The sequence below is a fragment of the Grampus griseus genome (assembly GCF_964374135.1).
Source record: "Grampus griseus genome assembly, chromosome: 14".
Lineage (NCBI taxonomy): Eukaryota > Metazoa > Chordata > Mammalia > Artiodactyla > Delphinidae > Grampus > Grampus griseus.
In genome coordinates, this window is record NC_139008.1 from 63,144,116 (window position 1) to 63,159,528 (window position 15,413).

At 43.0% G+C, this 15,413-nt stretch overlaps 1 protein-coding gene across 5 annotated transcripts in view; it reads left to right on the forward strand.

Moving 5' to 3' along the window:
- The window catches only part of MAPRE1 (microtubule associated protein RP/EB family member 1), a 35,181-nt gene that overhangs the window by 6,449 nt on the left and 13,319 nt on the right, over positions 1–15,413 (forward strand). For all 5 annotated transcript variants that reach the window (XR_014297723.1, XM_082671223.1, XM_082671220.1 and 2 more), the window contains 3 exons: positions 9,201–9,346; positions 11,055–11,262; positions 15,145–15,266. Coding sequence is in view for 4 of the 5 variants with exons in the window: in XM_082671223.1 (XP_082527349.1) it covers positions 9,201–9,346; positions 11,055–11,262; positions 15,145–15,266 (476 nt within the window). In the remaining variant the exon portion in view is untranslated. The remainder of the gene's footprint in view (positions 1–9,200; positions 9,347–11,054; positions 11,263–15,144; positions 15,267–15,413) is intronic.

A 15,413-nucleotide genomic window follows, 5' to 3' on the forward strand; every position in this document is an offset into this window, starting at 1 on the left:
CTTAAATTTATTTACATTTATTTATTTAGCTGCGTCGAGTCTTAGTTGCAGCACGTGGGCTCTTTGCGACACACAGGCTTCTCTAGTTGCGGCGCATGGGCTTAGTTGCCCAGCGGCATGTGGGATCTTAGTTCCCTGACCAGGGATCGAACCCGTGTCCCCTGCATTGGAAGGTGGATTCTTTTTGATTTTTTTGGCTGCGTTGGGTCTTCACTGCTGCATGTGTGCTTTCACTAGTTGCGTCTAGCCGGTGCTACTCTTTGTTGCGGTGCGCGGGCTTCTTATTTTGGTGGCTTCTCTTGTTGCAGAGCACAGGCTCTAGGCGCACAGGCTTCAGTAGTTGTGGCAAGCGGTCTCAGTAGTTGTGGCACACGGGCTTAGTTGCTCTGCAGCATGTGAGATCTTCCTGGACCAGAGGTCGAACCTGTGTCATTGGCAGGTGGATTCTTTTTTTTTTCTCTCTTACATAAGTTTTTTTTTTTTTTTTTTCTTGCGGTACGCAGGCCTCTCACTGTTGTGGCCTCTCCTGTTGCAGAGCACAGGCTCCGGACACGCAGGCTCAGCGGCCATGGCTCACGGGCCTAGCCGCTCCGTGACATGTAGGATCTTCCTGGACCGGAGCACGAACCCGTGTCCCCTGCATCGGCAGGCGGACTCTCAACCACTGCGCCACCAGGGAAGCCCTGGCAGGTGGAATCTTAACCATTACACCACCAGAGAAGTCCCTGGAAGGCGGATTCTTAACCACTGGACCACCGGGGAAGTGCCCAGGGATCTTTAGTTGTGGCATGCGAACTCTTAGTTGTGGCATGTGGGATTTCGTTCCCTGACCAGGGCTCGAACCTGGGACCCCTGCATTGGGAGCGTGGAGTCTTAGCCACTGGACCACCAGGGAAATCCCTCCCCTGTGAGATTTAATCTCAGTTTTATAGTCAGAGAGGCTAGATGTGAAGTTGTACAGTGAGACAGGGTTGCCCAGGAGTCATGCTTATTAAACATCAGTTGCTTTGTTAGTCTTAGGCACTGGCTGTTAGTCTTAGATCCGTGCTGCTTTCCCCCTGCTTTCTGTTAATTTCCTCAGTTTCACTGCCACATCCCCATTTGTTGGAGGCTTTTAAAGCACTTGTTTGCCTGGTGATTAATGGGGGGGATGAGGTCATCTTAGTTTTCTTTGGAGCCAGCTTTTTCACCAGCAGTTTCTCCCTAAAAATTACCTCTTTCTATTATAAATATACTCCAAGATGTATTTCACTTAGTTAATTCAAAAATGAGATCTCTTTTCACATGTAGATAAGTTGTATATGTGCTGATCTGGCTCCAGATTTGTCTCATTCAGACAGGGAGCTGTCATGAGTAGTCAGGACTTGGCATGAAGAGACTTCAGTCTGCACTGAGCCATGTGACTTTGGACGAGCCCCATAACTTTAAAAAAAAAATTATTTTATTCTTACTTATTTATTTTTATTTCTTGGCTCCTCCGTGCAGCATGTGGGATCTTAATTCCCCAACCAGAGATTAAACCCACACCCCCTGCATTGGAAGCACGGAGTCTTAACCACTGGACCACCAGGGAAGTCCCAAGTCCCATAATGTTCTGGTTCCTCATCTATAAACTGGGGTAGTAGGATCTGGTTCACCTTTTGCGCTGTTGTGAGGCTCACCTGTAAAAATAGCTCTCAGATACTGATTCTGCACCAGACCCTTGAGGTGAACCTCGATCTCTCAAGGGGCAGGACACATTCTCGTTTTACACAGGAGGAGACTGCGCGGGGCACAGCTTAGACGTTATAGAGCCTGATTTTGAACCCAGGATCTTTCTGACCACACAGCCTATACTCTTTCTGCTGTATACATGCTGTGTCTTTTAAAAGAAGCATTTGGAGGAGAGTTGAACAAATGTAAATTACATATTATCATTTATAGTGATATTGTCTCTTTAAAAATCTGTGAAGAGTTTCAACTTTGCCTGCTGCCTGCCATTTTTCTTATCCTAGATAAAGGGCTTTTCCCCAGTAGAACGTGCAGAATACTTCTTTTTTTTTCTTTGAAAATTTATTTATTTTTGGCTGCGTCGGGTTTTCATTGCTGCGCTCAGCCTTTCTTGTTGCAGCGAGTGGGAGCTACTCTTCATTGCGTTGAGTGGGCTTCTCATTGTAGTGGCTTCTCTTGTTGTGGAGCACGGGCTCTAGGCTTGCGGGCTTCAGTAGTTGTGGCACGTGGGCTCAGTAGTTGTGGCTCATGGGCTCTAGAGCACAGGCTCAGTAGTTGTGGTGCACGGGCTTAGTTGCTCTGTGGCATGTGGGTTCTTCCCAGACCAGGGCTCGAACCCGTGTCCCCTGTATTGGCAGGTGGATTCTTAACCACCAGGGAAGTCCCAGTGCAGAATACTTATGCACGTGATTTATAAACTTCTGTTCACAGCTAGTTCACCTCTTGAAAGCCGTGTGGAACTTTTCTCAGAGTATGTAGAAGGTTGTGTTGTGTTTCACATTGACGTGTAGGAAATGGGGTCTCAGCTTCCAGTATGAGACCAAACAGGATGAGCCGCAGACACCGTGTCCCTGAAAAAGGTCTGCTGCCTGGGGATTGGAGTCAGAGAGAAAGTGAGGCTCCTCAGATTCTCGTGTTTACTGAGGCCCGAGGAGAATCCGAGTGACGTTTAACACTGGAGCCTGGTCCCTCCTGATCTTACTTCTGATGAGCAGGGGGTCATGCAGATCAGAATTCTCTACCAAGCCCAAGCTTTGAAAGGTAGGAATAGGTTTTTCCCTTGAGAGGGCAAAGCTCTGAGGTCGTACACTACTCATGTGCTGGCTGCCTGTGAAATGGCTGGGTTTTATCAGCATTGTGGGCTCCCTGCCTCCAACAGTGAAGTGAGCCATTGCTTAGCCTTGTAGTGAGATAAGGTGAGGATGACTTTCAGTGATAGAGTGGCCGCTTGTTTCAGGATTCATTACATTCCGTAGTCTCTCTGTTTTGGAGAGTTAGTCAAGTATTTTGAAAAGATAGTCATCAAGGGAAAAACCCCGATCACAGAGAAAGATTCTGATGGGATCGCTTGTGTCAGAAGGGGGATGCTGAAAAAGAAAGGGAGTTCCTTGGTGGCCTAGTGGTTAGGATTTTAGGCTTTCACTGCCGTGGCCTGGGTTCAATCCCTGGTTGGGGAGCTGAGATCCTGCAAGCCAGGCAGTGTGGCCCAAAAGAAGGGATGGGGGTGGGGGTGCCATTTGCTTTCCATTCCTCTCTTCCTTCGATTCCAGTTCACGATCAGGCCCCTCTGCGCTTTTCCAAGGGCTCAGCGTGGTGCTCTGAACATGTCAGGTGGCCCTCACTGAATGTTCTTGGATCCCCCTTCCTTGCCTTCTCCCCTCCATCCTGACCTCCTTCACAGTTCTGTGCTGTACAGAGTAGAAGAGGTGTTTGGATGCTCCCAGGCAAAAGCTAGGTTTCCTTTTTTCTTAGCTCATTGTGGGGCCCTGCCAGCCCTCAAGTTGATATAAAATAGCTTGTCAGTCTTGCTCCCAGAGCTGCTCTGAGAGTGAGACCAAGAGCCTGACCAGGCCTTACCCATTTTGTTTTCTGCTCAAGTTGGGCTCCCTTTTCCAGACACTCCATTTTGGGCCATAATTCCACCATTCTTCTAGTGTCGCAGGCCTGAGAATCATCTTTTTAGGCTAACTCACAAAATTCTCTGTGTCTCCTGCAGGGTCTTTTGCTGTAACCCCTTCTCAGTTTGCAGGCTGCTGCCATAGTGGCCTCCTAACGTTCCCTGCAGGCTCCCCTCCCCCACTCTTCTTTTACTGTATCAGATAGTCTGCAGCCTTTCAAAGAGACCATTTTTTATTGTCACTTCTCTGCTCAAGGAAGTACCTCTTTAAATTATTTTGCCTAATTCTTCAAGTACCTCTTGGTGTTAATTAAAGCAAGAGACAAGAAACTTATTTTCTTCTGATTATAAGTAATGAGGTCTTCTTCATAGAAACATTAAGAAGAAAACCATAATCTGCTGTATTGTCACAAGTGATAGTTATTGTTATCTTTTAGCTGCATTTTTTCCCCCTAATTATGGTTTAATTTATTGAACTCTTACTATAGGCCAGGCACTTTCTAAAGTGCTTTACCTATATAACCTCGGTGTGGGGGGTGGGGGGGAGGTAAGGACTGTCATCACCATTTTATAGATGGAGAAACTGAGACAGAGAAGTTAAACAGCTTGCCCAAGGTTACTCATTTTAGCTGTACGTTCAGTATTTTCTATAATTTTAAAACATAATTGACATACTTTTTGAATAACTGAAAGTCTCAAATGGTTTACAATTCAAAAGGAACAAAAAGATAAACAGCAAAAAGTCTCCCTGTGAAAAGTAAGCCCATCTACTAGCCACCCAGTTCCCCAACCCTGAAGTAACCAGTGTTATCAGCTGGGTGGCCTCCAGAGAGAGTGTATACAAGCAGAAACATCCATCTGTCTGTGTTTTGTGTGTGTGTTCTCTTCCCCCCTTTTACACAAGTGGTACTGTTTAATTGCACTGAACACTCTGGAGAGTGTTCCATATGCATGTAGCAGGTGCCACTTTCCTTTCTTTTATGGCTGTGTAGTGCCATAATTTCCTTGGATCAGTCCCCTATTAATGGACATTTAGTTTGTTTCCAGTCTATTGCTATTACAGACTGTTGCAGTAAGTAACAAATACAAGCACACAATGTTGTATGGTTTTGTTTCTTGCTTTTAAAATTAAAATAGGATTATGTTTCACTTGTTAAAATGTCTCGAGGCCGACTTTTTTTTTTTTTTTTTGCTGTACGCGGGCCTCTCACTGCTGTGGCCTCTCCTGTTGCGGAGCACAGGCTCCGGACACGCAGGCTCAGTGTCCATGGCTCACGGGCCCAGCCGCTCCGCGGCATGTGGGATCCTCCTGGACCGGAGCACGAACCCGCGTCCCCTGCAATGGCAGGCAGACTCCCAACCACTGCGCCACCAGGGAAGCCCGAGGTCGACTTTTAATGTCTGCATTAATGACTCCTCACAGCCTTCTATTTCCAAATTTTATTCATCCTTTAAGATGACTTAAGCCTCACCTACTTCCAAAAGCCTGAACACTTTTACATTTAATAGAGTGTTTCCTTTGTGTAAAACTTTGAGGACTCTTAATCTAGAGTTTTCTGATAGGAAGGCATTTATCCTTTTTTTTTTTTTTTTTGGCCGTGACGGAGCATGTGGGATCTTAATTCCCTGACCAGGGATCGAACCCATGCCCCCTGCACTGGAAGTGCAGAGTCCTAACCTCTGGACCGCCAGGGAAGTCCTGAAAGGCATCTATCCTGTGTAGAATATTGACTTCAGCTTTCATCTAATTCTCCAAGGGACCCTTGACCCAAAAGGGTTGAGAGCCAGTGCACTTGAGATATTGCAAGCTTTTGGAGAAGGGGCTGCATTGTGCCCTTGTGTGTTCTGTGCTTGTAGCACAGATCCTGGCAGAATAGGGCTGCAGTCAGCGGAGACTTGGTGGTTGGTGCCATGACACAGCTGGTCCAACGCTAAGTCTGTCTGCATTTTCCAGCCACAGATTTTACATAGACCTGTTCTCCTGCCCCAGATCATTGGGACAGCAGCCATGTAAGAGGGGTCCTCTTCTTTTTTTTTTTTTTAAATTTATTTATTTTTGGCTGCATTGGGTCGTTGTTGCTGTATGTGAGCTTTCTCTAGTTGTGGCGAGCGGGGGCTACTTTTCGTTGAGGTGGATGAGCTTCTCATTGCAGTGGCTTCTCTTATTGCGGAGCACAGGCTCTAGGCGTGCAGGCTTCAGTAGTTGTGGCATGCGGGCTTCAGTAGTTGTGGCTCGCGGGCTCTAGAGCATAGGCTCAGTAGTTGTGGTGCACGGGCTTAGTTGCTCCGAGGCATGTGGGATCTTCCCGGACCAGGGATTGAACCCACGTCCCCTGCATTGGCAGGTGGATTCCCAAGCACTGCACCACCAAGGAAGACCTGAGGGGTCCCCTTCTTACCCTGCTTATGTTGCCAGCCTTTGTTATTAAGGCAGAGACTGGAAGGAAAGCCCCTTTTAACCTCTTCTGAAACAAGCTGAGACATCTACAGGCCAGGAGTTTTGAGCCCTTTTGTAAAAAAGCAGCTGACAGACTTCTTTGTAAAAAACATTTACCTTCTTTTTTTGTGTTTGATTATAAAATAATATTCATTGTAGTACATAATTAATATTTTAAAAATAGAATGTATTCAGTACCAGTCCCCAGAGATGGCCACTGTTCAATCATTTTTGATCTAAAAGCAATAACTTTGTATGGTTTAATGTAATACATTGTGTTTTTTATTTTTTAATATTTATTTATTTAATTTATTTATTTTTGGCTGCATCAGGTCTTAGTTGTGGCACGCAGGATCTTCGTTGAGACATGCGGCATCTTTCCTTGCATTGCGTGGGCGTCTCTCTAGTTGTGGCATGTGGGTTTTCTCTCTCTAGTTGTGGCACACGGGCTCTCTCGTTGAGGCACGCAAGCTTAGTAGTTGTGGCTAATGGGCTTAGTTGCCCCGTGGCATGTGGGATCTTAGTTCCCTGAGCAGGGATTGAACCCACGTCCCCTGCATTGGAAGGTGGATTCTTTACCATTGGACCACCAGGGAAGTCTCCACATTGTGTTTTCTTCTAGTCTTTTTTTTCCTATGCATATATATTAAGGTGGATATTTTTACATATATGAAGACATTTTATAGATATGTTTTTGTATCTTGCTTTTTCTTGTAATATTAAATCTTGAGCTTTTTCCCCCACAATTGAAAAAAAAATGTGCTTTGAATGCTTGCATAATATTCTCTTAGGTGAAGGTGTGCAAATTACATAATTGATTGCTCCTATTTTTGGACATATAGGTTGCTTCCATTTTTTACTCTTGTAAATAAAGTTACACAAGTTTCATGTGTAAATCTTTGCTGTATTTTTTTAAAATTGGTATTACTTTATTAAATTCACTTTTTTTTTTTTTTTTGCTGCACTGGTGGCTTGTGGGATCTTAGTTCCCTGACCAGGGATTGAACCCAGGCCCTCGGCAGTGAAAGTGCAGAGTCCTAACCACTGGACTGCCAGGCTATATTTTCTTAAAAATTCATTTCCTTAGGTTGGCTCCCAATGTGTTTATCAGCTGTTTACATTTTTTTGTGTGAATTGTCCAGTTGATTTGTCTATTTTTAGTGGGGTCTCAGCGTTTTTCTTTGTTAAATCTTTTTCAGTCAGAGTGTAGCAGCATGGTATACCTCTTTCTTCCCTGATTCGGGAAATGCTTCTTTATTCCAGGGTAGGGTGTCCTAATATGGTGGATAATGACATGGAAAAGAGCAATGGACCAGAAGTCAGGATACCTGGGGTCTGGTTCTAAGCTTGGTCTCTTGCCTCTGTAGTGTTTGGCCACAGTTTTTGGTCCTCAGTTTTTACATTTATAATGGCTATAAGGATTCTTCTATCACTAAAATAAAAACAACATTCTTCAAGCAGGTTTTTTCTGAGAAGCAGATGACTGCCGTTTTGAATGGAAAGTCCCACGAATGGCCTGAGAATTTAGTAAATGCACATTATTTTGCTGGTTCAGAAAGAATATCTTTCATGTGTAAAGCAGTGCTGTGGGTATAGATGCTTAATAGATTATCTTCTGTGTGTGTGTAAGTTGATTTGTATGCATCAGGATCCGAACCAGATCTGTATATTGCAATTGGTAAATTATGACTTTTAAATCTCCTTTATTTTTTTAAAATTTATTTATTTATTTTACTTATTCATTTTTGGCTGCGTAGAGTCTTCGTTGCTCTGAGCAGGCTTTAGCTAGTTGCGGCTAGCAGGGGCTACTCTTCGTTGCGGTGCGCGGGCTTCTCACTGCGGTGGCTTCTCTTGTTGCGGAGCACGGGCTCTAGGTGCGCGGGCTTCAGTAGTTGTGGTGCCTGGGCTTCAGTAATTGTGGCTCGTGGGCTCTAGAGTGCAGGCTCAGTAGTTGTGGCGCATGGGCTTAGTTGCTCTTGCGGCATGTGGGATCTTTCTGGACCAGGGATCGAACCCATGTCCCCTGCATTGGCAGGCGGACTCCCAACCACTGCGCCACCAGGGAAGCCCAGTGCCTCCATTTTAAGAAGCATAAATATTGCTAATTCATTGCCTGGTACGTAATTCCCACAGTATATTTCTGTTGGTACGTAATTCCCACAGTATATTCTGTTACAGAATATATATATTCTGTAAATAGCCACCTCAAGAATCAGGCTTTCACTTTCTGGTGCTCTTTTCTACTAAGCATGTCACTCTGGTCATTGAAATGCTTCTGCTTTCTTTGTATCTTTCCAAAAATAATGATAATGACACTGTTTATGCCAGATCTGGCAGAGAACCAATTTGGCCTGATGTAAAATAAGTTGAATATGCATATTAAGATGGCCTCGTTCTGCAGAACACCTATTGCTTAGTCGCTGGATTTCTTGCCTCCTTTCCTGAAAGGGCAGTAAGTGCACATGAAGCCTGCCCTGTATTAGGAGAGTGTATTTTGGTAGGCATTAGAGAAGTAACATTCCTGGAAATATTAAGTGCCAAGAAAACACTTTTGGGGGTGGTGATGGATAAAAATGGGCAAGTGGAGGAAAAATCGGGGAGCAAATGAGATGAAATACATGCAATAATTTCTTATAGTGGCCTTTAAAATTGAAAAAATTTAAGTGGAGGAACACAAAAATGTCTTCTATTCACCTTTGTTTATAAAATAATAGGTAAGTTTATTTAGAGATGTAAAAAGCTCAGGGAGGCAAACATCTTAGAAAAAACTTTTTTTTTAAACCTGTGTCAGAGGATGGATCTTTGAAATACAGGGGAAATCCCTCCTCCCGCTGACATTCATTTTTCTTTGTAGTTGTCATTTTATTGTCATGCTGGTTTTCTTATAAAGAATAGTTTTAAAATTTCATGGGAACATTCCTCTTTTCATCATGGGGTTCCAGGTTGCAAGTGTGTTGTAGAACTTACCAGCTAAAACCACAGTCCTATTATCAATTTCGAAGTCAAGTGGTAATGAAGCTTTGGGGTTTTGTAGGTCCACTTCACAACTTTTAAAATTTAGTGGGTTAAGCAGGTTTGGGTAAATTTTCACTCTGCTGCTTTAATAGCTACTGCATTTAATGACCTAGTGTGTATTTTCTTCTGTTACTCATTCAGGGGCTGCCTATTGTCAGTTTATGGACATGCTGTTCCCTGGCTCCATTGCCTTGAAGAAAGTGAAATTCCAAGCTAAGCTAGAACACGAATACATCCAGAACTTCAAAATACTACAAGCAGGTTTTAAGAGGATGGGTGTTGACAAAGTAAGTAAACTTTATTCTTTCATTTAGGGTGTTTCTTAACTAGTGGTAATTACTAAGGATACAGATTCTGGGCCATGACTTTGGACATTTTTGTTTTTCTTTTCCCAATTTATATGGTTATCTTTTCTCCAGTTAACATAATTTACTGGGAGCAAAGTTTCCCTCTGCTCTCCTACCCCCGGTTCCCTTACGGTCTTCTTTCTTCATTATGAAATTGGTAACTGTCTGAAAGATCAATCTGTAAATCTCTACCCATGATTTTTTAAAAAAATTTTATTACTGTTTACTCTCTATTAGTCTGAGGTCTAACTCGTTTAATCTCTGAATTTACTTCTGTAAAGCATACCATATGGTAGAATAAGTAGCTCTAATAGAGAAGATTCTAGAACTACTTGATTTTTATAGTAAAGTACAAAGAAGATGGCTGGCAGGTGCTGGAATGTTCCCTTTTGCTCCCAAGGTTATTTGAAGCTACCAGAAACACAGACCACCAGGCTTCATTAGGGTAAATAGCTTTGTTTTGGTAGATAACAGATTATTGCAAAATTAAGTAGTTTCCCCCCATTAGAAGGGCTTATCCTTTAAGCCATTTGGGGGGGGGGGCATTTTTTTTAGTAAAGCTTGTAATCGTCCCCTGATTATCTTACTGCTGTATCTGGTTTTTATTTACTTTGAAATCAGTCTTATTTTTATTTTAGTTTTGTCTCTGTACAATATATAAAATACACATTTGTGTTGGAAGAATATCATTTAGTTATCAGGCATAGTTTAAACTAGGTGTAGCTTATTATATGCAGTAATTTTTCTTTTTATGGAATTTATTTTTTTGAATAAGGAAAATTTTTGAAGTATGTAAGTTAGAATAGTGCAGTGATCTCCCATGTACCTCAGTGATTATCAACTCAGGGCCAATTTTGTTTCATGTATACCTCTACCCCTCCCCCTGTACTCGTGGATTATTTTGAAGTGAGTTACAGGCATAACATTTTATTTGTAAATGTTTCAGTGTCACACAGAGAAATTTTTAAAAAATTATTTGCTCAGATGGGTGGGTATAGTTCAGATTGTAACTGGAATTCTTGAAGAGTTAAAAGATAATTAAGCTCTGGCCAGCAGTCCCACCATTTGAAGTAATACCTGGTAACACAGTATTCTTGTACAATAAAAAACTTACAGGTCCTTTGAAGTATGTTTAATAGGACTGGAATTACTTGAAAAACATACCATTTTGTAGAAGTCTATCCCAGGACTGATTCCGTACGTTGACCTATTTTTAATACAGAATTTTTTTTAGCACAGTTCATCGTGGATGCCTGTGGTTAGTTTGTGCTCTGGATTTCATACCTTGTGACAGGCACCGTGGCTGTGCAAGTTCCATGGGAGCTTTACTCTTTACAGTGGAATGACATATCTTAGGATGTGTTTGGATGTGTATATGTGACTTAATGTATGATACTTGTTTCTTTTGCATTTCTGATTTCTTTTGATGGACTTGGAGGGGGACTGGCTGTTGTTAAGTACTCTGTGGAAGGCAAATTGAATGAAACTTGCTCTACAAACTTCCAGGGGCTTACTTAGCACTTAGTTCTTGCCTCTAAAATATTTTTTTCTCCTTTGGCAGAACTTTATACTGATTTGATGGACATGTTTGATGCTTGACAGAAGCTTCTTCTTGCTTTGGGCTAAATAGTCTTTTGTTTCTCTGCAGATAATTCCTGTGGACAAATTAGTAAAAGGAAAGTTTCAGGACAATTTTGAATTCGTTCAGTGGTTCAAGAAGTTTTTTGATGCAAACTATGATGGGAAAGACTATGACCCTGTAGCTGCCAGACAAGGTCAAGAAACTGCGGTGGCCCCCTCCCTTGTTGCTCCAGCTCTGAACAAACCGAAGAAACCTCTCAGCTCTAGCAGTGCAGGTAAAACAAACGAACAAACAAACCAAACAAACCCCAAAAACCCCCACACAAAAAATACCATTTCCAAATACATTCATTCTTATAGTAGTCAGTCAGAAGGGTTTGGGTAGCCGTAGGCTTAGGGAGCTTAAAGAGCATAAGCCCAGCCACATGGCCGAGGCATGGATTGTGGCATCAGGGCCCTGTGTTTGTTCTTAGATCTCTGGAGGCCTGTGTAATCACTTCACCTCTACCCTGCTGTTTCCTCCTCTGTAAAAGGGGAATTTCTGTACTTGCCCCTAGAGGGCTGTTCTTGAGGCCTGAATGAGTTACTGTATCGATTTGGCCAACACACTTTAGTTGGAATAGACGTCCCTCAGGTTAGCTCACATAAAAGAGAGTTAGTTTGAACACAAGGGCATTTCATCTTAGAGCCCTCGGATGGGAAGTTACAACCATACCTGAACTCCCAGGAACTGAAGGAGCTTTCTAGGTCTCTTGGGGCCTGCTCTTGGCTCTGTGTCATTGTTCTGTCTGCAGACCAGCTTCCTGCGCTTACTCACGGCTTCCCTGCCATCCCTAGAGTGCTAAGTTCTGTGCTGCCAGCAGAATCTAGGAGTCAGGGGGAGGCTGTTTTTAGACACTTTCTTTAAAAGTCTTGTCCTGGTAGATTTCCCCAAATTGTTTGCAGTAGTACACTCACAGAACATATACTTTGGGGCAGGGTGGATGTTCTGCAGATGCTAACTCCTCCTCAGAAGGTGGCAAGAACGTTACTTAAAGTCGTGTAGTACCTTGAGAGAGGCTGATCCATCTGGTAGGTAGAGAGGGACATTGAGTACTTTGTAATTTTGATAGCTTTATTGAGCTCTGATTCACTTACCATACAATTCACCCATTTAAAGTATACAATTGAATGGTTTTTAGTACATTCATAGGTGTGTTCTACTATTGCCATAATCAGTTTTAGAACATTTTCATTACCCCCCAGAAGAAACCTCATGTGTGCTTAATAGCAGTCACTTCCCATTTTCCCCCAACTCTCCTCCTTCCCTGCCAATCCTAAGCAACTACTAATCCACTCTCTGTCTATGGATTTACTTATTCTGAACATTTCTGAGTGGGATTATAGAATACATAGTCTTTTGTGTCTGGCTTCTTTCATTTAGCATAATGTTTTCAAGGTTCATCCATATTGTATCATATATCAGTATTCCATTCCTTTTTATGGCTAAATAACATTCTATTGTATGGTTGTAGCACATTTTATTTAGTCATCAGTTGATGGTGATTTGAGTTCTTTTCAGTTTTTAGCTCTTAGGAACAATGCTGCTATGACCATTCATATACAAGTTTCTGTGTGGGCGTATGTTTTCTCTTGGGGTATATATCCAAGAGTATATACTCTTTTTTTAAAAAAATTTTTTTTAACGTCTTTATTGGAGTATAATTGCTTTACAGTGGTGTGTTTCTGCTTTATAACAAAGTGAATCAGCTATAAATATAGATATATCCCCATATCTCCTCCCTTTTGTGTCTCCCTCCCACCCTTCCTATCCCACCCCTCTAGGTGGTCACAAAGCACCGAGCTGATCTCCCTGTGCTATGCGGTTGCATCCCACTAGCTATCTATTTCACATTTGGTAGTAGGTATAAGTCCATGCCACTGTCCCACTTCGTCCCAGCTTATCGTTCCCCCTCCCCCTGTCTTCAAGTCCATTCTCTACGTCTGTGTGTTTTTTCCTGTCCTGCCCCTAGGTTCTTCAGAACCATTTTTTTTTTCTTTAGATTCCATATATATGTGTTAGCATACAGTATTTGTTTTTCTCTTTCTGACTTATTTCACTCTGTAGGACAGACTCTTAAGTCCATCCACCTCACTACAAATAACTCAATATCGTTTCTTTTTATGGCTGAGTAATATTCCACTGTATATTTGTGCCACATCTTCTTTATCCATTCATCTGTCAGTGGACACTTAGGTTGCTTCCATGTCCTGGCTATTGTAAATAGAGCTGCAGTGAACATTGTGGTACATGACTCTTTTTTTTTTTTTTTTTGCGGTACGTGGGCCTCTCGCTGTTGTGGACTCTCCCGTTGTGGAGCACAGGCTCCGGACGTGCAGGTTCAGCGACCATGCCTCACGGGCCTAGCCGCTCCATGGCATGTGGGATCTTCCTGGACCGGGGCACAAACCTGTGTCCCATGCATTGGCAGGCGGACTCTCAACCACTGTGCCACCAGGGAAGCCCCATGACTCTTTTTAAATTATGGTTTTCTCAGCGTATATGCCCAGTAGTGGGATTGCTGGGTCATATGGTAGTTCTGTTTTTAGTTTTTTAAGGAACATCCATACTGTTCTCCATAGTGGCTATCATTTTACACTCGCAGCAACAGTGCAAGATTCCCTTTTCTCCACACCCTCTCCAGCATTTATTGTTTGTAGATATTCTGATGATGGCCATTCTGACTGGTGTGAGGTGATACCTCATTGTAGTTTTGATTTGCATTTCTCTAATGATTAGTGATGTTGAGCATCCTTTCATATGTTCGTTGGCAATCTGTATATCTTCTTTGGAGAAATGTCTATTTAGGTCTTCTGCCCATTTTTGGATTGGGTTGTTTGTTTTTTTGATACTGAGCTGCATGAGCTGCTTGTAAATTTTGGAGATTAATCCTTTGTCAGTTGCTTCATTTGCAAATATTTTCTCCCATTCTGAGGGTTGTCTCCAAGAATATATACTCTTGGAGCAGAATTGTTGGGTCATATGGTAACTCTGTGTTTAACCTTTGACAGAACTACCTGACGGTTTTCCAAAGTGACTGAATCATTTTATTTTCCCATCAGCAGAGTATATGAGGGTTCAGATTTCTCCAAATATTGAGTACTTTTATTCTTTAGCTTCTTAGAATGGGGAACTGCATAGATAACCCTGTGCATTTCATGTTTCAGATGCTGCTAACAGGCATGTGGAGACTTGCATTAAGTATTTAGTCTTCAGGTTAAACATATGCTAGAGATCCTCCAGCGGAAATGCCTGTTACTGTGGGTGAAAGGCCTGATGGTTATTGAACAGTTTGGGATGTCAGGAAAATGAGATATTTTTAAGCCTGGCATAATGTACAAGCTTTACAAAATACTTGCTGAATGAATAAAATCATGAATGATAAATTTACCTTGAGGTAGCCCATTCTTGATTATTCTTAATTATTTTAACTTGTAGATAGATTGGCTCCTTGTCGCTTTTTCCTCGTCTTTGTCTGTTTTGGCCATTCATACTGAGAGAAATCTTTAAGTACTGGTCAGTGTGCTGCTTTTCTCTCCTAACCCTTCTAAACACCTTTTAAAAGGGAAGCAGGACGGGGTTTTGAAGTCATTAGTGGTCAAAGCAGGCTCTACCCTCTCATCTTCCCAATCCAAGGAGCCTGAGGTTCTGAGTTAGGAGGCACCTTACTTTCCAGATGGGGAATTGTGGGCACCCCACAACAGCTGGGATTGTGAGCTCCTGGCCTGAAGTTTTCCTTTGCTCCATAAAGCTGCCCTGTCTGTGGATGTGGTTGGAGCTGGGTTAAGGTAGATCATCTGTATGTACCAGGATGACTTTGCCTCTTTCAGATGATAGTCCTGTCCACCCCAGCGGAAAAAAGGCCACGCCAAAGGACTTATTCCCAGCACGAAAGATCGTGGCTAAAATTGGTACTTAAATGTGCTGCCAGGATGAAAAACCACTTTGGGCAAACATGGGGTGCAGTCTTGCATGCTGGGCTCTCTCTGTTGGGTCTCCTCACTGCATAGCTGTGGAGGGCAGTTGGTCACAGCCTCCTTTTGTTGTCTGGTGGGTTCTTGTTTGTCTTGAAATTTCTCCTCTTAAAAAAAAAAAAAAACAACTCTGCTCCTCTCAGCTCCACAGAGGCCCATTGCAACGCACAGAACTACTGCAACCCCTAAGGCTGGCCCGGGCGTGGTGCGGAAGAATCCTGGTGTGGGGAACGGGGATGATGAAGCAGCCGAATTGATGCAGCAGGTAGGCACCTCTTGTGTCCAAGACAGGAGCCACCTTGGGGGAAAGGTGCTTGCTGCCCTGACCAGGGAGGCTTGTCTGTGTTCTTGTGGGAAGACCTGCCTTGTGTGCATACCAAAGCAGTCTTCATGACACGTGTGAGCACTTTGG